The sequence below is a fragment of the Dipodomys ordii genome, unplaced genomic scaffold (genome assembly GCF_000151885.1).
Source record: "Dipodomys ordii isolate 6190 unplaced genomic scaffold, Dord_2.0 Scaffold5, whole genome shotgun sequence".
NCBI lineage: Eukaryota > Metazoa > Chordata > Mammalia > Rodentia > Heteromyidae > Dipodomys > Dipodomys ordii.
The window spans coordinates 23,964,210-23,988,166 of record NW_012267221.1 but is presented as its reverse complement, the minus strand read 5'-3'; the positions used below and the strand labels follow the sequence as shown (position 1 = coordinate 23,988,166).

Here is a 23,957-nt window from a genome sequence, read left to right as displayed (position 1 = left end):
AAAAAAAATCTGGCTGAATGAGAACACAGTAGTCAGTTAGAATGGAACTTGAAATCTGGTTTCTGCCATTTGCTAGTTGTGACTTTTCTGATATTGAACCCTCACCTTGAAATTGGTAATAATTACTACTTTGCATTATTTATTAGCAACTAGTATGCTTGAAAAAAAACTTGGATATTTAATTTAATGTTCATTTTGACAATGAGTGTCTTTGAAGGATTGCACCTAAATAAAATAAATGCCTTTCCAGTGAACTTTTGGAGTGTCATCAGGTGTCTGTGTTAGTATGAACAGCAAGCCACTACATGCTAGCCTTTCCTGTATGTGCGGGGTATTGCGGCCACAGCTTGCCGCCCATTTGTCTCATGGTATCCTCACTTTAAGCCTCATTTTGTCCAGGAGGAAACTGAAGCCGGAAGAGTTAACGTGGCCAAAGTCACACAGTTAATGAGTGGTGGAAATCCTGATAGGAAATTGTTTCCTAAATTTTAGGGGCACCTGTTCTCCATTACAGAGAAAAAGGAGAACGTGTGTGTGCGCGCGCGTGTGCTTGCGCGTGTGTGTGTGTGCGTGCGCGTGTGAGTTCATTCTGAACTCTTAAGGTGAAGAAGGAACCCTTGGCTCTTGAGCTTCCCTTATCCCTTTTTCCCTTTCAGAAAGTTAATTTTATTTAACAAGTTCTCACCCTGGACTGACTGAAGAAAATCAAAGGAGAAGGAAGTCAGTTTAGTGCCGTGCTCTCAGCAGTGCAGGACGAGAACGCCGTTCACCTGGGTTTAGGAGGCCTAGACCTCGGCGTTAAGGGTCAGGGTCCCGGACTTCAAGGCCGAGTGGGTGGAGTCCAGCGGGCCGGCTGCGCTCAGGCGGAAGCGGAGAGTGCGGCCCAGTAGTTCCACGTGCTGAGAGGGCGGAAGACCAGAGCTCGCAGCCTGCAGCGGACTACCGTACCGTGTCGCCACGCCCACTCTGATCCCTCCTCTACCCTAGTCCCCTCTCCACTCATCCCGCCTCCACCCTGGTCCCGCCTCCATTTTGGTCCCGCCTCCTAAGGCCTCTCAGGCCAATGGGCGGGGTCCGAGGAGGGCGGGGGCTAGCGGCCTGCGCGCAGGTGCCGCCCGACTCGCGCGTTCCGTCGCCTCCGCCGTCGTGCGTGCCTCTGGGTGAAGGGGCCGGGCCTGAACTTTCTCCGCCTTCCTCCCCGCCTCCGGCAGCCGGCAAGTCTCCTGCAGTCTGGCGCCCCGTGTCACCCTCCTCGCCGAGCACGGTGAGGCCCCCCGGGGAGCTTGAGCCCCTTCGAGATCCTGGGCGCTCGGGCAGGTCGCACTGAGGTTGGCGCCAGGCCCGCCCTAGCGGCCGGGGTGGGCCGAGGGCAGCGGGTGGCGTGGGGTATGGGGATGAATGAGGCGCTCTAGGACTAGGCCGCAAGTCCAGAGGACGGCCGGCTCGTCGTCCCTGCATGGCTCTGGGGAAGCCTTTCCCAGAGGCAGGTCGCCCGGGGCCTAGACCAGAGGAGAAGGGTGTTGGGCGAGGGCTCACGTTGCCCGGGCGGCCGGCCACCCATCGGTAGGGGTAGGCCGGAGGACAGGACCAGCTTTACTCATGAAGCTATTTTGGAGGCCTAGTTTGGCCCCGAACAGGTGCCAAGACCCTGAGAAGGGAGATCCTTCCCTTCGGACAGAGGTTGCAGTATCCCTTTAGTAGCTGGGCTACAGCGTGGTCCTAGGAGGTTCAACCCAGCCACAAGTCAGGGACAGTTTTAGTTCTCAGCTGCTTAGACCTTGACGTTCCCAGTGATTCCGGTTTGCAGTTGTAAGGTGGGATCAGTTCCTCACGGGAAACTTGGAGCCCGAACTAGCAAGAGAAGTTTGAATGTAAAACAGGAGATTGAGTAGACGGGGGCCGTGGCTACTGTTCCGAGGCAGAGCTTTTTGCCTAGCATGCACGAAGCACTGAGTTTAATCTCCAGAACTGGGGGGAAAAGTTAAGCAGATAAATTTAAGATTAGAGATAACCAGACTGTAGATTTGGGAGGCTGCTTTTGAGGACTGATGCTTTACCTGCAATGCTAAACGTGGAAGGCACTTGATTGGAAGAACCCAATCAGATAACATGTGTTCATTCGTGTGGAAAATGGAATAGCGGAGAAATGCGGAAGGACAGATTCCAAATGGATGGATGGTTTGGTGAGAGGTGATTTAGATGTTGGTGTTGTTAGACTGGAATTTCTTGGACACTCATTTTTGTGCTTGCTTCCAGATACCTTCATTCATGTAACAATTTACAATTTGTCAGGCCAAGAAAGTGGTGGTGGCGCACACGCGTCCTGAGGCTTGAACTCAAGCCTAAGCATTGCTCCCTAGCTTTTTCACTCAAGGCTGGTTGTTGCTATACTGCTGAGCCACAGTTCTGTTTCTGTATTGTTAGAGGTTTATTGGAGGTAAGAGTCTCTTGGATTTTCTTGCACAGTCTGGCTTCAAGCCTCCATCCTCAGATCTCAGATTCCAGAGTAGCAAGGACTACAGGCATGAGCAACTGGCACCTAGCTTCTCCAATAATATTTTATATGATGAAATGTGTTTTTGTCCACAGGAGTAATAAAAGGTTTTGTACTTATGTTTTGTTATTTCAGATGCCCCCCAAAAAGGCAGGTGATGGAATTAAACCACCCCCAATCATTGGAAGATTTGGAACCTCACTGAAAATTGGCATTGTTGGATTACCAAATGTTGGGTAAGTTGATATGGGGTTTTTATTTTTATTTTGCAAATATTTTAATTCTTGTAGGATTAGAGACTCATGAGGCAAATGAAATTGAAGTTGGAGAAAGGGGCTAGAGAATATATTGTAAGGGCTGGGAAGGTGGCTCAGTGGTAGAGCGCTTGCCTTGCATGCTTGAGGCCCTGGGTTCGATTCCTCAGCACCACATAAGCAAAAAGAAAAAAGCCAGAAGTGGCACTGTGGCTCAATTGGGTAGCGTGCTAGCCTTAAGCTGAAGAGCTGAGGGACAGCGCCCAGGCCCAGTTCAGGCCCCACAACCGAACCCCAAAAAAAAAGAAAAATAAAAAGGAAAAAAAAAGAGAATATGTTGTAAAACTAGGCTTTAGATATATTCAGTTTTGGTTATCTGCAAATATTGTACTGAAAGTTGAGTTATTTACATTGTTTTGCTAAATGCAGAGAAAGCATTGAGAGTTAAAATAGCAATGAGCTAGATCATCTATATTTGTTTAAAACACTGTTGGGAGAAGCATTGTATTGGATTTGATTGGAACTGGTATAGTTTAAAATTGATTTTGTTGCTGGCTTGGCTATGTGTAGGTTGGCTACTTAGGTTGGCTATCAGAAGTAGTTTTAAAAGTCTCATAACTTTGATTTAATTCCTGGGAGATCAAGCGTCATATGAGTAAATTTTTACTGGAGAAACTTTGAATATAATATTAGAAGTGGCTTGGTAAAAGGGTTCTCGCTATAAGGTATTAAAATCTGAAAGCTGTGAGAGCAAAATGATCAGCTTGGTAATTTTTAAAAATTAAAGTGAATCACGTATTTGCAAATAAGAAAGTGACAGGAAATACGTGTTGGATTTACAGTATAAATCTATTCAGTGAATATACTCTTCAGTATTTTCCCTTCTATTCTATACCTTTTCTAACCTTAAGATATAAACTGTCTTAAAAATGATTAGTTGATGAAGGTGACAGGGAATTTTGGCCTTTAGATTGGTGACAAGGCAACTACGTTGTTCCACGTGTTCCTTGGAGCCCCTTTAACAGAATCCTAAGTGAACAGAGCATGATCTGATCAAATGCGACAGTTCTTAACCTCTTTTAATGTAAACCATGAACAAGTGTGGTTGTCCTAATTTCAGTCTTTCCTAGAGCTGGAGCAGTTTCCAGTTTGAAGGGGTTTCCTGCTGTGATATAGTCTACTTGCAAAGTAAGACTGAATGAAAAGTGGAAATACAAGCAAAACAGATAGTCAAGTATAGTACTGTAGGGTGCTCAATGAGTTTGAAAGCAAGATTTAATAGTTGTTTATTGTGAGTTTTATTGCACTAAGAAAAGCATAGCTTTTAGATACTAACATCTCTTATTTTGGAGCCACTGCAGTCAATACAACTTCAAATGAAACTGTTTAAAAAGCTGCCTTAAGTGTTTTCTTGCAAGGTTCTGGGTATATCACCAGTACTGGAAAAATCAAACAGAAAACCAAGGGCATCTTTATATCTCATCTAATCTTTAAAGCTATCTAATAAACTATTTGGCATACTTCCATTAGAATTTAAATTTCATGAAGGCAGGGATTGTGTTGTTCTTGTTTATTCGTATATTTCTAGTACCTAGATTGGTGTTAGTAATATAGTAGACATCCAGTAATTATTTGTGGAAGACAGTAATTCTTTGTGAATGGGATAGTTTTCTTCCTGTTGATAACTGTGTCAATTAATATAAAAACACAGCTGTTGCTTCTTTTTTTTTTTTTTGGTCGGTTATGGGGATTGAACTCTGGGCCTGGGTGTTGTCCCTGAGCTCTTCAGCTCAAGGCAAGTGCTTTCTCACTTGAGCCACAGTGCCACTTCTGGTTTTCTGGTAGTTTATTGGAGATGAGAGTCTTATATACTTTCCTGCCCAGACTGGCTTTGAACCTCAATCCTCAGATCTCAGCCTCCTCAGTAGCTAGGATTACAGATGTGAGCCACCAGCACCGGCTACTAGCTGCTTTTAAGGAACTAGAAAGAGTATCTCACTAGGAGTATAGAGATTTTGTTTATAGTTCTGTCCTGTATTTTCTTTTTTTTTTTTTTTTTTTTTTGGGTCCGGTTGTGGGGCCTGAACTCTGGGCCTGGGCGCTGTCCCTCAGCTCTTCAGCTCAAGGCTAGCGCTTTACCACTTGAGCCACAGCGCCACTTCCGGCTTTTTCTTTTTGTTTATGTGGTGCTGAGGAATCGAACCCAGGGCCTCGAGCATGCAAGGCAAGTGCTCTACCACTGAGCCACCTTCCCAGCCCTGTCCTGTATTTTCTTATCTCAGCATTTTCTTCTCTCAGTGACCATTGATTACTCCTCGTCAACTAATATATTATTGTGGGTGTGAGGTTTTGGAGAATCTACATTTTGGTATTCCAGATTTCTTTTTGGAATAAGTATTGTTGCTACCACTTCGTTGTATGTGATTTAATTTAATTAAGATTGTAAAAAAAGTCAGATAATCTTTGCTTCTTTTTTGTGTTTAAATGTATGTATTTAACAGTCAAATTGGCCACTTTACTCATAGGGGATTTGCTTTATGAAATCCTCAGTAACTCAAGCTCCTTTCAGTTCTTAGTATAGCTATTCGTAGGATATGGCTTTATTCTTATTATGGTTAAGCTGTTTTGAATTCCAGGCAATGAGAGGGTTTTACCTGTAAACTGCCATATTACTTTTACTGCCTCTAGAATTTAGGCACAGAATTTAGGTTCTAGGAAGGCTAGGAATGTAGTTTTTATTTTGACAACTATATGTTCAATTAATTCCATTACCCTGAAAGAAAGAGAGAATGGATATTGGAGGACAGTTTGTATACTCTGCTCATATACTCTGTTAGGGGCCCCTGGAAGTAATTATCTTGTTTAGCTGATGCTGCTAGGATTGTACATTGTTGTGTCTAAAACTTACTCTCTCCCAGTTTTCCACAAACCAGTCAAAAAAAGTTTACTGAAGGAAAAGGTAGGAAATGCTAAAATAAGATTTACAAGATAATTATCATTGATGTTTTAGTTATTTACTACTGTGTAGCTCAAACAACAGCCTATTATTTCTCACGTTTCTGGATAGTAGCTGGGTGATCTTTTCCTGGCAGTCATTACTCACAGCCAGATCTAAGGTCTTGGGCCTATGATGTTTGGCTGGAAATCTAGGGTCTTTCTGTTTTTTTCTCTTTTCTTTTTGTTTTTGTACTGATAATGGGGCTTGAACTCAGGGCCAAGATGCTCTCCCTGCGCTTTTTTGCTCAGTGTTGGTGCTTAACTGCTTGAGCCATACCTCCATGACTGGTTTTTTATTGTTGATTAATAAGAGATAAGAGTAATATGGATTTTTCTGCTCAGGCTAGCTTTGAACCTCTATTCTCAGATCTCAGTCTCATAAGTAGCTAGGAAAGATACTGATGCCTGCCTTTGTGTTCTCTTTTAATTGGTCTCTAAATCTGTCTGGCTCTGAAAAAGTAGAGATAGGGCATGGCACAGCATACTTCCACTAAAATCTTTGGGTCAAATAAGTCTTTATACCATCACAGACAAAAGGAGGAGGCTCCACCTCTTGATGGGAGAAGTGGCAAAGATTGGCCTTTTTGAATTCACTGCCTTTTAAATTGTTTCCAAATATGGCTTGTGCAATATTTAAGGTGTTGGAGAATTCTTGGATGATTTTTTATCTCTATTCTTACTTTAGAAGTTCCGTTCTTGGTTGCTTCAAACAGGAGAGTGGATATCCAGCTTGAGAACTCACTTGGACAGACTTATATGCTTCTCATGTGCTTCTTTGGATACCTGTTATAATTATAAAATATGTATGGCCTATGAATGATATTATACACATGCAAGTGAACTTGGCAGAAAAATGTTCCCTATCTCAGAAAGCCTTAAACTCTCTGGAGAAAGATGATTCTGTAGCCTGCAAATGCTGGATCAGAATATTTTCATTCTGAAGAGCTGATAAAATTAAGCCAGGAAGCAGAGATTACAATGTCAGCGGAATTGATAGGTTAGTAAGATTTTTAAACACTTTTTTTTGTACTGGTCCTGGGGCTTGAACTCAGGGTCTGGATGCTGTCCCTTAGCTTTGTTGTTGTTTTTTTTGGGGGGGGGTCAGTCGTGGGGCCTGAACTCTGGGGTCCCTTAGCTTTTTTGCTCAAGGCTGGCAGTCTGTCACTTGAGCCACAGCTCTACTTCCCTCTTTTTGGTTGTTAATTGGAGATAAAAGTCTCATAGAATTTCCTGCCTGAACTGGCTTCTAATTGCTGTCCTCTTTTCTTACCTGAATTAGTGCAGAGGTTTCTTAATTGAATTTTCAGGACATTTGTTACCATTTAAAAAAAAAAATGGGGCTGGAAGGTGGCTCAGTGGTAGAGTGCTTGCCTTGCATGCATGAGGCCCTGGGTTCGATTCCTCAGCATCACATAAACAGAAAAAGCCGGAAGTGGGTGCCGTGGTTCAAGTGGTAGAGCGCTAGCCTTAAGCTGAAGAGTTCAGGGACAGTGCCCAGGTCCAGAGTTCAAGCCCTAAGACTGACAAAGAAAAAAAAATTGCTCTGCACAGGTGGCTCACACTTGTAGTTGTAGCTACTCAGGAGGCTGAGATCTGAGGATAGTGGGGAGCAGAAGAGTTCCCTTGGGACTCTTATCTCCAATTAACCACTCAAAAACTGAAAGTGTGCTGTGGCTCCAAGTGGTAGATCTCTAGCCTTGAGCACAAACCGGCTCACAGATGCCACCCAGGCCGTGAGTTCAAGCCCTGAGTGACAAAAAGTCTTTTATTTAATTTGCAGTACCATCAAAAAAAAAAAAACAAAAATGAATATTTGATTTAATTGAGGAATACTTTACAAAGACTACTTGTATATACCATTTTCTATTCTATCTTCCACCCCAGGATATTCATTTTCTAATGTCTATCACCGTAAATTGATTAGTTTGCCCCAAACAGTTGGAATCATGAACAATGTACTCTTTGTCTTTTAAATTGTGTCTAAGAGAATATGCAATTTAACTGTCTTTTGTGTGTGTGTGCGTGCATGCGTGCCATGCGTGGGTGCGTGTATGTGTGTGCATGTGTGTGTGTGTGTGTGTGTGTGTGTGTGTGTCTGTGCGTGCACACGTGTGCGCCTGGGGCTTGAACTCTGGGCCTAAGCACTGTTCACTGAAATTTTTTTTTTGCTCATGGCTAGTGCTCTTCAGCTGTTTGAACCACAGATCTACTTTTGGCTTTCTGGTGATTAATTGGTGATAAGAATCACTCATACTTTCCTGACCAGGCTAGCTCAGATATCAGCTTCTTGAGTAGCTAGGACTATAGACATGAGCCATGGCTTCTCATTCTGTTGTTGATAGGCATTTGGGTTGTTTCTATCTTTTAGCTATTATGAATTAAAGCTGCTTCTTTCTCTGTTCTCTCCCTCTCTCCCTCTTTTCCTCCCTCTCTCCCTCTCTCCTCTTTGCTCTCTCTCCTCTCTTTCCTCTCTCTCGCTGTCTCTTTTGGTGCTGGTCCTGGGAATTGAATTTAGGGCCTGGGTCTATCCTTGAGCTTTTTTGCTTGCTCAAAGCTAGTTCTCTACCACTTAAGCCACAGCTTCTCCCTCTCTAATTCTCCCTCTTTAACTCTCCTTTCCTCCTTTTCTCTTTCCCTTCTTCCCCTCCCCCTGTCCTTTCTTCCCTCATTCCCTTCCTTCCTTCCTCTTTCTTGCCCATACTGAGGATTGAAATTAGGGCAGCACATTTGCCTAGTTGAGTCATATCCTTAGTCCTTTTGCTTTTATTTCTCAGGGTTTCATATTGTTGTTCTGGCCTACTGGAACCACAATTGTTCTATCTGTGTCTCCTGTGTAGCTGGGATTATATAAGCATATACCACCATACCTAGCTTGTTTTTGAGATAGAGAAGTCTAGTTAACTTTTACGTGTGTATCACTGGAGTTTGAACTCAGGGCCTCATGCTTCCTAGGCACAAGTGCTCTACCACATGAGTCTTCCCTCCCTCCCAGTTCACTTTTGCATGAGCTCTCCTGGTGCTGAGATCTTTCTTATTTCTACCTTCAAGCAGCTGGGATCACTGGCTTGGGCTACCAGATCCAGTGTCTTAGCCTTGTAATGAGAACTTCGTTGTCACCCTAATACTGTTCTTCAACATAATGGTTCTTCTGTCTGGTGGCTGCCTTTAAAATCTTTCCACTACTGGCTTTCAAAAATTTGATTTTCTAGTGCTTTTGTGTGGTTTTTCTTATGCTGCTTTTCCTTGGGATCTGTTGAGGCTTTAGTTTTATAAGTTTATGGTTTTCATTAAACTCATACAATGTTTGGCTGGGATTTTTAAAAATACATTTGCGTATCCTATTGGCTCCCTTTCTAGGACTTTTATTAATGTATGTTAGTTCCCTAGATAGCATCCCACTGAAGGTCTGATTATTCTCCAACTTTCTGTCTGTATGCTTCATTCGTATAATATATATTGGACTATCCTCAGGATCTTTTCTTCTGTAGTGAACAACCTGCTGTTACAGGTGTATTTTTCATTTCAAATTTGTTTTTCATCCAAAAAAATCCCTCTAGACATTTTTCACATTTTTCATTCTTTATTTTTCTGTTTATATTCTTCAGAAAAATTAGAAAATATTAATATTATATTACAAAATTGGTGACATTTGTTTGCTACTTCCATCATCTCACATTAATGGTTTTTTTTTTGGGGGGGGAGGGTCTGGTCGTGGGGCCTGAACTCTGGGCCTGGGAGCTGTCCCTCAGCTCTTCAGCTCAAGACTAGTGCTTTACCACTTGAGCCACAGCACCACTTCCGGCTTTTTTCTTTTTGCTTATGTGGTGCTGAGGAATCGAACCCAGGGCCTCAGACATGCAAGGCAAGCGCTCTACCACTGAGCCACCTTCCCAGCCCCTCACATTAATGTTTATGTTTGTGTTTATTGAATTTTATCCTCTCTTTGGTAGATATTTTTCTGCTTTTTTGTATGTTTGGAAATTTTTATTGGCTTCTGGACACTGTAGTCCCTACTATCCCCATACCTGGGTTTGAACTCTAGGCTTTCTCAGCTTTTTCTGCTCAAGGCCAGAGTTAAACTACTTGAGCCACACCTCTCCTTCCAGCTGTTTGCTTATTTAATTGGAGAAAAGAGTCTTTTGAGTTTGTTTTCCCTGGATGACTCTAAACTGAGATTCTCAAGTCTCAAGCATCTGAGTAGCTAGGATTGTAGCAGTGCCTGACCAGATGCTATAAATTTTATGCTAAATCTTATTATATTCTTAAAAAGAATAAACTTTGGCCTGGCATTTCATTATTTGTGTATAACTGATTGCTTTGAGGTTTCCTAGTGACAGGTTGACTAGGGAAAGATGCCAAGGAATTCGTTGTTACCTTGAGGGGCAAAACCCATTTACTAATGCTTAATCTTGATACTCTTCAATTATACTTCCTTTTTGTAACAAGGAAAATATAACTAGATTGTGAATACAGAAAGATTATTCTCTTGTTTTAATTTCACTAAACTGTAATGTAACATATGAAATAGCTTTCTTCCTTATTCTTGCCCCAGATTAATATGCCCTATGATTAACAACACATGGTATAAAATGATTTGATTTTTGTAATAATCTGTTATAGCTATTCTTGTTAATACTCAGATCGACCTTCTTTGGCTAATGGGCCTATTTATGTTGGCTCTAAAATTTGTATTTTTTGTTTCTTTTTTCTCTGGGTCTTGGGTTACCCTTGCAGATCTTGAACTCCTGGGTTCAAGTTGTCTCTTCCTACCAGGGATATTTAAAACATAGAGTTCTACACTAGTAGATCTGGTAAGAAGCCTGATGGTGCCTGCCTTTTGTCTCACTGATTTGTTATAGGCAGACATTTGAAAACAATTGATTGAACTAAGGATAGTCTAAGCAACTGGCAATAATTTATGTATGTATTTTAGCCAATATTTCTCTTCTGAAATAGTCTGCAATAACATTTTTTTTAAAAACCTATGCATGGGTATAGTTTTGTATATTGTTAAAACATAGCCTCACAAGTGGTACTTAGATAAGCCTTGATTGTTGCTTTTTGTTCATCATTCTTTTATAGGACTGTCAGTACTATATAAAGAGACTGGTTCTTTGGTTTTAACAGTTCAATCAGATGAGCTAACTGTAGTAAGTACAGATTTTCCTGATGAATATAAGCTAATTGGATGTCATCTAAATAGACATTTTTACCTTTGGAAAGAGAGAAAAATAGTCATTCATAATTTAGTCATGCTCAAACAACTATCATTTTGTTTAGTATTTATTATCATATTTTGTCCATATGAAAACATTTTTACAGAATAATGACGAGCCAGCATTGGTCTCATGATAACCAAGTATTTCTTAATCATTTCCTTAATTCTTTCAAACAAAAACAGATTATAGAATAGTAATTCTTATTTTAAAATATTTTTGTGTCCTATAGTTGGAGCAAGGAAAAATAACCATAATAAATTTTCTACTGTCTTTGTTATACATACAATTGAAAAGTAGTACAAAACAAGTCAGCAAGCTTCTAAAAAAATCCCATTTTTCTCTGGTTTTTGACACTATATTTTTAAAATGTGGCTAGTATTAATATGAGGTGGCATCCTCAGACACATTACTGATAAGAATCAGTCATTAGTCACCAGTTTATTCCATATTAATGCCTTTTAATGTTGATTTAAATATTTTTTCATGCCTTAAAAAATACACATTTCAGGGGCTGGGAAGATGGCTCAGTGGTAGAGCGCTTGCCTTGCATGCTTGAGGCCCTGGGTTCCATTCCTCAGCACCACATAAGCAAAAAGAAAAAAGCCGGAAGTGGCGCTGTGGCTCAAGTGGTAGAGTGCTAGCCTTGAGCTGAAGAGCTAAGGGACAGCACCCAGGCCCAGAGTTCAGGCCCTATGACCGGACCCAAAAATAAAGCAAAAAACAAAAAAATACACATTTTGGGCTGGGAAGTTGGCTCAAGTGGTAGAGCACTAGCCTTGAGCTGAAGAGCTGAGGGACAGCGCTCAGGCCCAGAGTTCAGGCCCCACGACTGGACCCAAAAAAAAACCAACAACAACAACAAAAAAACCACATTTCTATGCTGGGCACTGGTGGCTCACGCCTGTAGTTCTAGCTATTCAGGAGGCTGAGATCTGAGGATCGTGGTTCAAAGCCAGCCCTGGCTGGAATGTCCATGAGACTCATCTCCAATAAACTACTCAGAAAACTGGAAGTGGCGCTGTGGCTCAAGTGGTAAAACGCTAGCCTTGAGCTGAAGAGCTGAGGGACAGCGCCCAGGCCCAGAGTTCAAGCCCCATGACCGACAATAAATAAGTAAACAAACAAACAAATAAATAACACATTTCTGGCTGGGAAGGTGGCACACTGGTAGAGTGCTTGCCTCTCATGCATGAGGCCCTCGGTCCAATTCCTCAGCACCACATAAGCGGAAAAAGCCAGAAGTGGTGCTGTGGCTCAAGTGGTAAAACACTAGCCTTGAACTGAAGAGCTGTGGGACAGCGCCCAGACCAAGAGCTCAGGCCCTACAACTGGCAAAAAATAAAATAAAATACACATTTTGATTTTCATAAAGCATAATTTTAGACTTACCAGTAATCCTTGTATGTTAACAGTCCAAACTTCAACCTACCAGTTCTGATCCTGAATTCAGATTGCTTGAGAAATGTTTGTCCTGACTAGAGAAGGGTATGTTAAATATAGGTGAAATGATATAGTCCAACAGATACTATTATGAAATATTATATTTTTATTTTTATTATGGGGTTACAGTTGCATAGGTCAAGTAAAGAGTACATTTTTTGACAAAATCACCCTCATATGACATGAGATTAACTATCGTTTATAGCATTCTTTTCAAGCCCCATATATATTGAGATAGAAGTATAACCTAATTATAAATTATGGTCTACCTTGTAATTTTATTAGTTCCTTTTAGTAAAAAGTGTATTCTTCCTTCAACCCCAACTTTATAGTTTGCTTTGTATTCCTCATATATATATTAATTGAGCTCTGAAATTAGCATGAGTTTAAGAATTGCTTGAATTCTTTTTTTAATTTTAGGAAATCTACATTCTTCAATGTATTAACTAATAGTCAGGCCTCTGCAGAAAACTTCCCATTTTGTACTATTGATCCTAATGAGAGCAGAGTACCTGTGCCAGATGAAAGATTTGACTTTCTTTGTCAATATCACAAACCAGCAAGGTAAGAAGAATTTTATGACATTGTTTATTTGGTGTCAGCTGAGTAAATATACTTATATGGTATGCTTAAAGTCAAATAGAAGAGCTTTTCTTTAAAATATTATAGAATGTTGCTTTAAATGATTATAAAAATAATATTGAGCCAGGTACTGGTATGTCATGCTTATAATCTTAGGATGCTGAGATCTGATGCTTGCAGTTGGAAGCCAGCCCAGGCAGGAAGATTCTAATCTCCAACTAACCACACAAAAAACAACAAACAAAAATCCTGGAGCTGGCCAGCCTGGGCAAAAAAGTCCCTGAGAGACTCTTATAACCACTCAAAAGCCGAGAGAGAAAGAGAAATAGCTCAGGGATAGCATCCGTGTCCCATGTTAAAATTAAAGCCCTATGACAAAAAACAACAACAACAACAACAAAAAACCCTCTGGAAGTAGGGCTCTCACTCCCGTGATGTAGAGCCCTAACCTTGATCACAGAAGCTTAGGGACAGAGTTCAAGCCCCATGGAGTATTGGAGAAAGGGGAAAGGAAGGATGCACCCAATTAGCAGACGTTACAGTTATTTTTTCTGAGGATTTTGAAATAGTGACATTTTGTATTATGTGATCTCATTCACATAAAATTATAGTGTATGTGTATTCCATTGTAAAAAGTGTATAATGAAGATTACAAACTAATTGATGATTATCTCAGGGAGTTGGATTCCCAGGTCATTTTTACTTTACAGTGGCCCTTCAGAATCCACTGGGGATTGGTTCTAGAGCAACTACAGATATTAGAAGTTGCTTAAATAGTATAAATAAATTATACTTTTATGCCTAGAGCCTATGCACATTTTTCTTAATCCCTTAAACCCTTTCTAGATTACTTATAATTCCAAATGTAAATGTTACGTAAATTTTTTTTACATATTGTTTAGGGAATAATGTCAAAAGAATCTGTACATGTCTGATACAGATGTAATTTTTTTCTTGAATATTTTTTATCTCTGGTTGTGTCTGAGGAAAACCTGGGATAAAGAGGGCTGTCTATATTTTTAATTATGCTATAGTGTTTTGCACTTTTTATAATATGCCTATATTATGTGTTTAATTAGAAAAATATTTTATTAGGGAGAAAATAATATGATATGGTTCACTGTAGGAAGTTCAGACAGTAGAGAAACATATAATGAAAGGAATGAAAAGTCACCTACCTTTACCATCCCGAACATAATAGGTATACTCTGGGAAGTATATTCTATCATGCTTTAACCTGAATATGTTCACCTTTATTGGAATAAGATTTATTTCACCAAGAGTACCAATACCTGTTTAGATTAAAAATACAATTTCTCTAGTATTGAACTTTAGTTTTGTTTCAGTTTTTCACTATTTTGAAGTACTGATAAGTTCCAGGTTTCTGTCTCTAACCCTACTGAATTCCAGACATGTCTAAGTGTTTTTTGTTGGTATTTGCATGTCTGAAAAGATGCCTTACAGTTCACATGGCCAACATGGTTCTTTTTTTTTTGTTTGTTTTCTTTTTTTACTGGTCCTGGAGCTTGAACTCTGCCTGGGATCTGTTCCTGAGTTTTTTTTTTGTTTTTTTTTGCCCTCTATAGCTTGAGCCACAACAGTTATTTCTGATAGTTTATTGGAGATAAGAGTCTCATGGAGGGCTGGGAAAGTGGCTCAGTGGTAGAGCACTTGCCTTGCATGCATGAGACCCTGGGTTTGATTCCTCAATATCACATAAGCAGAAAAAAAAAAGCCAGAAGTGGCCTGTGGCTCAGGTGGTATAGCGCTGTCCTTGAGCTGAAGAGCTGAAGGACAGCGCCCAGGCCCAGAGTACAGGCCCCACAACTAGACCCAAAAATAAATGAAGAAAGAAAGAGTTTCATGGACTTTCCTGCCTAGGCTGGTTTTGAACTGCGATCCTCAGATTTCAGCCTCCTAAATAACTAGGATTACAGGCTTGAACCACTTGCACCGGGCTCCTATATGGTCTTTTAATTACAGTTATGTATTAAATTTCTTCTTTTAAGATTTCGTAATATAATTTCCTCAATTGTTTAAATCAATGTCCAGAATTAATCTTTGCTTCTTTTTTTTCCCCTGTCCCTCTCCACATCAGACTATATAACAAATTATTTACCCTCCCTTTCTATGGGTTGTAGCATTTGTTGATTTTTATTTTCTGTTTTTGTGGTGTTAAGGATTAAACCTAGAGCCTCATTCCTGTTAAGACAAGTGCTAATGAAATTATTACTGTGATGGTTTTTAAAATGGTGACTTTGTGATTCCATCATTCTTCATTCATTTGTTAGTTATCATTCTACTGTACAGAAGATCTTTCTTATCCTCATTTATTCATTCATGGATATATGTCAAACCATTAATTTGATGCTCAAAATCACTCCTCAAGTTGTCTTAATGCCCTTTTAAAAAGCTATATTTTTAAAAGATTTATATAAAAGCTGCAGAATTATATAGAGTACATGTACATCCATGAATATCCTTTATTGAACTTCTGAGAATAAGTTGCAGACATGATGACATACTCTATTTCAAGCCTTCAATTTTTATTTATTTAAATACATGAACAGTATTCTATATAACCTCAACAAACTATCAAAATTTGAACATGGACATTGATGTACTATTAACATCAATTATATACTCCATTTAGAAAAGCAAGAGTTTTTAGTATTATAATGAAGCATCCTTTGTATTTCAGCAAAATTCCCGCCTTTCTAAATGTAGTGGATATTGCTGGTCTTGTGAAAGGAGCTCACAATGGGCAGGGCCTGGGAAATGCCTTTTTATCTCATATTAGTGCCTGTGATGGAATCTTTCATCTAACACGTAAGTACAGTTATTCAGTGATTTCATTTGGATTAGTATTTTCTTTTCATTATTGCTCAAACAAAATTATAAATGACTGATTAATAGATTGCTTTGCAAGATGGAATCATGAGTTTGTTAAATTATAACTTCAATGCAACTATCTTCTCTCCAGAAGATTTATACTAGAGAAAGCATGTGCTATGCTGACACCATATTCTAATTAATTTTATTCCATTTTGGATTAAAGCCTGTTTCTTTGTGGAACCAAATGTTGATAGACAAGGCATTTTGAAAATTTCATCTATATGTGTGTATGTCTTTGTTATATAGGGATTGAACTCATGACCGTGTATGCTCAACAAATGTTCTGTTACTGAGCTATATATTCAGCCCTAAAAATATAAGTTCTGTAATTTTATTGTATTCTTTGCTTTGTTACATATTGAAAAGGCTGAATTAAAGAAAAGGGACTTATAACTATTTCAGAGGGGAGCAAGGCATCTAGGTTATCTATTAGAGATACATGGATTAAACAGAAGTTATATATCACCTAGTCCTTGTGGAGAAAGACATGTAATACAAAGGGCAAAAGTGGATGTTGGTTGATTTTACTTACAAAAGTGAACTAAGAGCCAGACACCAGTGGCTTACACCTGTAATCCTAGCTATTCAGGGTGTTGAGCTCTGAGGATCACAATTCAAAGCCAGTCAGGGCAGGAAAGTCAGTGACACTCCAGTTAATCAACAAAAAGCTGGAAGTAGAGTTATGACTCAAGAGATAAGAGCACTAGCAGTGAGCAAAAAAGCTGGGGACTGAGCCCAGACTCTGTCAAGCCCCAGGATGTGTTCTCCTTCTCTCTCTCTCTCTCTCTCCCATCCCTCCCTCTCCCTCTCCCTCCCTCCCTCCTTCCCTCACCCTCCCCTGGTTTAGGGTAAGACTCAGGTCATGTCTGCACTTTGTAGAAATAACAATGTTCAAATTAATGTAAACCAAGGAGACACAAGTTAGAGGTGGAATGCCATCTAAGGTCTGATTTCATACTTTTGTTATTGATCCTTGACTAGATAACTAGCGGTTGAGAATGAGCATTTGGAAAATTTTATAGTAATTTGAATGATCTTTTTTGGTTACTTGTATCAAATAATTAAAATTTTCCTAGTACTTTTTATGCCTTTAAAAATTTCATTTGTCTAATAATTGATGTAGTTTAGAAGGCTGAATGTCAGTGGCTCATGCTTATAATCGTAGCTACTTAGGAGGCTGAGATTTGGAGGATGGTAGTTCAAAGTCAGCTTAGTCAGAAAAATCTGTGAGATTCCATCTTAAAAACAAAACCAAAAATAACAGCAAAAAGGGCTGGAGGTGGACAATACCCAGGCCCTGAGTTCAAGCCCCTAGACCAGCATAAACAGATACCAAAAAAGCCTACTATGTACAGGATTTCAGTTTTTTGTTTGTTTGTTTTTTTTTGGTTATGGGCTTTGAATTCTGCTGGGAGCTGGGTGCTGTCCCTGAGCTCTTTTGCTCAAGGCTACGCCTCTCCTATTTTGAGCTACAGCACCACTTCTGGTGGTTTATTGGAGATGAAGTCTCATGGACTTTCCTGCCCAGCTAACTTTGGAACCTCAATCCTTAGATCTCAGCTTCCTGAGTAGCTAGGATTACAAGTGTGAGCCACCAGTGCCTGGCTAGCATTTCAGTTTTTTAAAACAACTGCTAGTTGTACTGTCTGATTTGGATGCCATTTTCTTTTCATTATATTTTTGAAAGATCTATGTAGTTTTATAATTCTTTGAAAACACTGCCATCTCTCTAAACATGTCTCTAAGTCTTTGAATGATTGCAGTTTTCTCCACTTTTGGACCTCATAAGCTGCTCAGGCAAGTTCTTACAGAGATACAACTAAGATCAATCCATATAGATGATTTCTGTACACATGGTTAGAATTTTTGGCACAGAAAAAATAAAAGCCCTTATCCTTTCTCCTTTGTTATTAATGACAGATGTGTCTTCATTCTGTTTTATATTACTGTTCCTCTATCTGTTTGAATTTCATATGTCTAAATTATTTAGTTAGAATTTTAACAATAAGATTCCAGAGAGCTACTTTAGTTTTGTTGTGGGTGTTTGGCTAAAAAGAGATGAAGGTGGGAGTGATGGAAAATAGTTTTAAGTTGCCTTTCTAGTTTATATGGAATTACAGCCCTCAAGGCTTTACTGCTTTATGGAAGCAATAAATGAGAAGGTAAAAATGCCTTCATTTAATTGCCCCACCCCCTTAGGTTAAGTTAGGTGTTTATATGTTTGGTAAATCACCTTTAATTACCATGAACATAAAGTATTGTTTTCAACAGTTCACCTTCTCCCTACACCATAAGCCCATCATTTGAACATTTTAAATGAGTCACACTTTTTTTGCTTAGACACAAATTGCTAATATAAAATGGTCTTTGATTGTATTCTAAAATAGTGGAGTTTTCCCCTTGGGGTCCTGTAATTTTCTTTTTCAGCAGTAGTTATTAAATTTATCTAATATTGGATTGCAGTAAACAATTTGACCAAAACCCATATGCTTGCTTTGTTTTTTTAATACAAATTCAATGGGTTAAGCAATTATGCAGTGGTTCTCATCTACATCTAGAGCGTATTTTCTAATAACCAACCTCTGTTTACTGTAGAAAACATTTGTGCAGTAGGGAACAATTTTCTCCATTTTGCATTGTAATGTTGTATGAATCTATTTAACTGACTAGCTACTTATAATTTAATTATTTGAACATATCCTTACATCCATGGTGGTCTTACATGGTGATTAAAGCATTCCAATTTTTTTCTTAAAAAATTTTTGACCTATTTTAAAAGCCTTATATCTTGTCTATCCAAAATAGCCAACTGTAGGGGTTCATTTCGTAACTCTTGTATCACTAATGAGTTGCAGTTACTCAGTGATGTTAAGGTAGCTTCTAAAGGTCCTCGAGACACTCCTTTTTTTCTTTCTTTTTTTTTTTGGTCAGTTGTGGGGCCTGAACTCTGGGCCTAGGCCTTGTTCCTCAGCTCTTCAGCTCAAGGTTAGTTCTCTACACCTAGAGCCAAAGTACCACTTCTGGCTTTTTCTGCTTATATGGTGCTGAGGAATTGAACTCAGGGCCTCATGCATGAGAGGCAAGCACTCTACCACTGACCACCTTCTCAGCCCCTGGAGACACTCAATCTTCAAGTGTCATGTTTGAGCCACACTGCTTTTAGTTGTTAGAACTTTGTTATTATCTTAATATGTAAATTTTGAGACTTGTCTTGATTTTGAAAACCAGTGGCATTCATTGTTATTTTGATCTTGCTTTGATCTTGCATGAGTGAAATCAGATGAGAACTTAGATTTTATCATAGCAAATCTTCAGTTTCCTTATCACTGTCCTTATGCAAATTTTACCTTGGTACCTTTACACATTACATGATAATTTTCATATTTCTTTTCTTTCTTTTCTTTTTCTTTTTTTGTCAGTCGTGGGGCTTGAACTCTAGGCTTGGGTGCTGTCCTCGAGCTCTTCAGCTCAAGGCAAGTGCTCTACCACTTGAGCCACACAGCCAATTCCAGTTTTCTGAGTGGTTTATTGGAGATAAGAGTCTCACGGACTTTTCTGCCCAGGCTGGCTTTGAACTGTGATCCTCAGATCTCAGCCTCCTGAGTAGCTAGGATTACAGGTGTGAGCCACCGGCGCCTGGCTTAGTTTTCATATTTCTTTAACACAGTTTTGAACTCATGGCTTGGTAGTGTCACTTGCTCACTCTGACAGTAGAAGGACTGAAGGGCTTCTAAGAGCTATGGGCACAGCAGCAGCATGACCTTTAGAATCAGTTTTTTCTTTCCATCTTCGTGAGGTCAAGGTGTGTTCCCCCTTCCCTGCCCCCCAGGAATAGTCTTAATGGCTCTTGTTACTTGCCATGGTGATTTTTTTTTTAAATGTACTTTTTTGTTTTTGGGTCCAGTCGTGGGGCCTGAACTCTGGTCCTGGGCACTGTCCCTCAGCTCTTCAGCTCAAGGCTAGCGCTGTACCACTTGAGCCACAGCGCCACTTCCGGCTTTTTTCTTTTTGCTTATGTGGTGCTGAGGAATCGAACCCAGGGCCTCTGGCATGCAAGGCAAGGGCTTTACCACTGGCCACCTTCCCAGCCCCTTAAAAAATGTACTTCTTGTAGAAATTACCATACTTAGCTTATCCAAGTATGCAGGCTTGTGCAATATACAACAGGAACAACTTAAAGTGTATATATCTCAGTGAAATGAGTAATGTAGTAAAGGTTTGCTTTGTGAAGAGTAAAATGAAGATGCTAGGAGACAACTGGAGAAGCCTCTAGAGTGGTATTCTAAAGGACTTAGCTAGATGGTTGTTGGAAAAGAATACCCTGGTGGTGGTTTGGATGGTTGGTACCTGATTTTCTGTAATTGGCAGGATGTTATGTTAATTGTTCTGAGTGGAATTTGATTTAAGACCAGACTATAATTTGAATTTGAATCCCTCATTGTTATAATTCTTTTCTGTTCTTTTCATTAGTTTTTTTTTTGCTAACGTTGTTATGCATGGGTGGAAATTTTAGTTTGCCTCATTTGATTTACGAAGCATTAGGAGACTTAGCTTACTTGCAAGTAGGTTTATATTGCATATTTGCATAGAGGGATTGTTATAAACATTACTATATCCCTGTATTTTTATTTCACTAAATGACTTGCAATTTATTAGGAAATCTAGAAAAGGAGACAGTTCATTTCAGAGGGCACACTTACACATGGTTTCTGTGACATATGCATATTTCTGTATTACACTTTCATAGCTTTTTTTTTTTTTTTTTTTGCTGGTTGTGGGGCCTGAATTCTGGGCCTGGGCGCTGTCCCTCAACCCTTCAGCTCAAGGCTAGCGCTCTTCCATAGCATTTTTGATAACAGCTTAAAACCAGCTAAAGGCAAAAATGGTAGCTAACTTTTACTAGACTGATAACAATACCTCTTGGTACCTAGTGAAAGAAATGGTTTAACCTGGCCAGGCGCTGGTGGCTCATGCCTGTACTCCTAGCTACTGAGGAGGCTGAGATCTGAGGATCATGGTTCAAAGCCAGTCGGGGCAGAAAAGTAAGACTCTTATCTCCAATAAACCACTAGAAAACTGGAAGTGGCGCTCTAGCTCAAACGGTAGAGCTAGAGCGCTTGCCTTGAGCTGAAGAGCTGAGGGATAGTGCCCAAGCCCAGAGTTCACGACCAAAAAAAAAAGGGTTTAACCCAACATTTTCCTGTGTCTTTTCCTTTACAGACATGAATAATAACAATATACTATTATCAAAAGCTTTATCTATTGAGGATTAGTGTCATTTTTTTTTTTTGTTGGTCCTGGGGCTTGAATTCAGGGCCTTGACACTGTCCCTGACCTTCTTTGTGCTCAAGGCTAGTGCTCTACCACTTGAGCCACAGTGCCACTTTCAGCTTTTTCTGAGTAGTTGATTGGCGATAAGAGTCTTATGGGCTTTTCTGGCCAGTCTGGCTTTGAACTGTGATCCTCAGATGTCAGCCTCCTGAAAAGCTAGGATTACAGGCATGAGCCACTGGTGCCTAGCAGAGGATTAGTATCTTATAGGTGGTTTTCTAAGTCCTTTATTACTATATTTGTTGTAGCATGGAATTTTTCATGAGATTCATATTCATTCTTACTGTTTTACATGCTATAGAATCAATTACAGAGCTTAAGTAAGTTGGACAAGTTAGTAACTGGGAGTTGAAATTCTGGCTCTGGGCTTAAAGCCTAACTTAAAATTTTTTTTTTTTTTTTTTGTAGCCCAGGTTGGTCTCCAACTATTGATTCTCCTGGCTCTTCTTCCCAATCCTATGATTACAGGATTACCATCCCTGGCTACTTGCTATTTATTTATTTATTGAGAGACAGCTCCACTTCCAGTTTTCTGGTGGTTAATTGGAGATAAGAGTCTCACAAGCTTTCCTGCCTGGGCTGGCTTTGAACCACGATCCTCAGCTCTCAGCCTCCTAAGTAACTAGGATTATAGGTGTGAATCACTGGTGCCTAGCCTTTTTGGTGTTTTTTTTTTTAATTTAATTTTATTGACAAGGTAATGTTCAGAGGAGTTACAGTTGCATACATAAGGTAATGTTGAATATTGTTACCCCTCTCTCATTTTTCTCTCACTTCCCCCCAGAACCCCACCTCTACCTTTTTAGTTCTTAAAGATAGACATTCTATATAGGTTCTTTGGAGACAATTTATGAACAGTAAAGAAAGTACAACCTGCTTTAGAAAGAGAATGCTTACAGCTAGTTACCATTAAAATACCATTATTCTACCTGGAATTAAAAATATTACATTTTAAAAGTTGTAAAAGAGGACTGGAGATGTGGAGTGAGGCTCTGAGTTCAAATCCCAGTATGGGGAAAAAGTGGTTGTAAGAGCTAGTTTTTACCAAATATGGATCCTATTGAAAAACTTTATACCTTTTTTTCCCCCTTGATGATGTAGATGGGATATGAAAAATGGGATTAAATTGGTGTTTTCTTGAGGTAAAGTTGTCAAAATAATGACAAATGTCTTTAGCATCCCCTAAAGGTAAATAATGGTACTTTTTATTTCATATGAACTTGTGGATTTAAATACTTTGTTTTATTGTACTTACCGATGGTATTCAACTTGTTCAGGGGAACATTTTTTTTATTATTTCAGTAGCACAAAGAAGTTTCAATTCAGTAAATCAATTTATAAGTACAACACATCTTGCACCCTTTCCATCATTCTTCCCCATCTCTGTCCACCCATTCCAAGTTGTGTGGTTCCATTTTCACATACGTACATGAAAATAATGATTGTATTCACCCACTCTTTGTCTTATTCTTTTGCTTTTCTTCCCCTTGACACCCACCACCACCACCATTGCCAAAATATGTTTCAGCTTTCAGCTTCTTGGTACTCATTTTGTTAGCTGTTTGTTAGTTTTAATACTCTGATATTATAATAGTGGTCTTTAATTGCTTTCATGGTATTTGTTTGATATGACAGAAGAGTATCTCAGGCTTGTTTCCTATAACTTCTACTGTATCTAGAAATAGCCAAATGTCCAAGGAACCCTGGCTTCTTTTTCTAACCATTAGCAGTTTCACTCAACTTATTCTTTTTATGACCGCTAGAGAAATTAATTAATTAATTGTCAGTCGTGGAGCTTGAACTCCCCACCTAGGTGCTGTTCCTGAGCTCTTTTACTTAAGCTTAGTGCTCTACCGCTTTGAGCCACAGTGCTATTTCCATTTTTGTGATGGTTAATTGGGAATAAGGGTCTCATGCAATTTCCTGCTTGAGTTGGCTTTGAACTGTAGTCCTCAGATCTCAGCCTTTCTGGTAGATAGGATTACAGGTATGAGCCACCAGCGCCTGGCAGTCTTTAAGTGTCAGTGGCTCACTCATCTAATCCTAGATTCAGGAGGCTGAGATCTGATGATTATTGGTGGAAACCAGACCAGTCATACAAATGTGTGAGACTCATATTCAATTAGGAACTTAACTACCAAAAAGCTAGAAGTAGAGTTGGGGCTCCAGTGGTAGGGCACCAGCCTTGAGCAAAACAGGTAAGGGACAGCACCCTGTCCCTAAGGTCTCACATTCCAAAAAAGAAGAATGCAGCTTTAGCCACCTAGTTTGTTATAGGAAGGTGGAAATGTATCCTGAAAGGAATTATTAGTAATTTCTAAAACATAGTTCTCTAACTTTTAATCTTAACTTTTAATCTTTTGTACTCAAGACTATTGAAAGTCAACCACAATTTGTGTTTATATAGGTAATCAATATTTACCATGTTGGAAATTCAAACTAAGATTCAAAACAGTTATTAATTTATTTAAAAATGATGATAAACTGGGGCTGGGAAGGTGGCTCAGTGGTAGAATGCTTGCCTTGCATGCATGAGGCCCTGGGTTCGATTGCTCAGCACCACATAAGCAAAAAGAAAAAAGCTGGAAGTGGCGCTGTGGCTCAAGTGGTAGAGCACTAGCCTTGAGCTGAAGAGCTAAGGGACAGCGCCAAGGCCCAGAGTTCAAGACCCATGACCGGACCCCCCCCACACACACAAAAGAATACTATCTGAGCCAGGTGCTGGCACTTGATGCTTGTAATCTT

The 23,957-nt window shown here is 39.6% G+C and overlaps 1 protein-coding gene across 2 annotated transcripts in view; it reads left to right on the top strand.

The window, feature by feature from the left end:
• The first annotated feature begins 1,101 nt into the window (after window positions 1-1,101).
• Ola1 (Obg-like ATPase 1) overlaps window positions 1,102-23,957 on the top strand; it is a 122,663-nt gene continuing 99,807 nt past the window's right edge. Inside the window, exons 1-4 of one of the 2 annotated variants that reach the window (XM_013030197.1) lie at window positions 1,102-1,264; window positions 2,630-2,730; window positions 12,825-12,968; window positions 15,688-15,815. In XM_013030197.1, the coding sequence (XP_012885651.1) occupies window positions 2,630-2,730; window positions 12,825-12,968; window positions 15,688-15,815 (373 nt within the window). In that variant the 5' untranslated portion in view covers window positions 1,102-1,264. Of the gene's footprint in view, window positions 1,265-2,629; window positions 2,731-12,824; window positions 12,969-15,687; window positions 15,816-23,957 lie in introns of those variants that run through there. The other variant, XM_013030205.1, reaches the window with a different exon arrangement.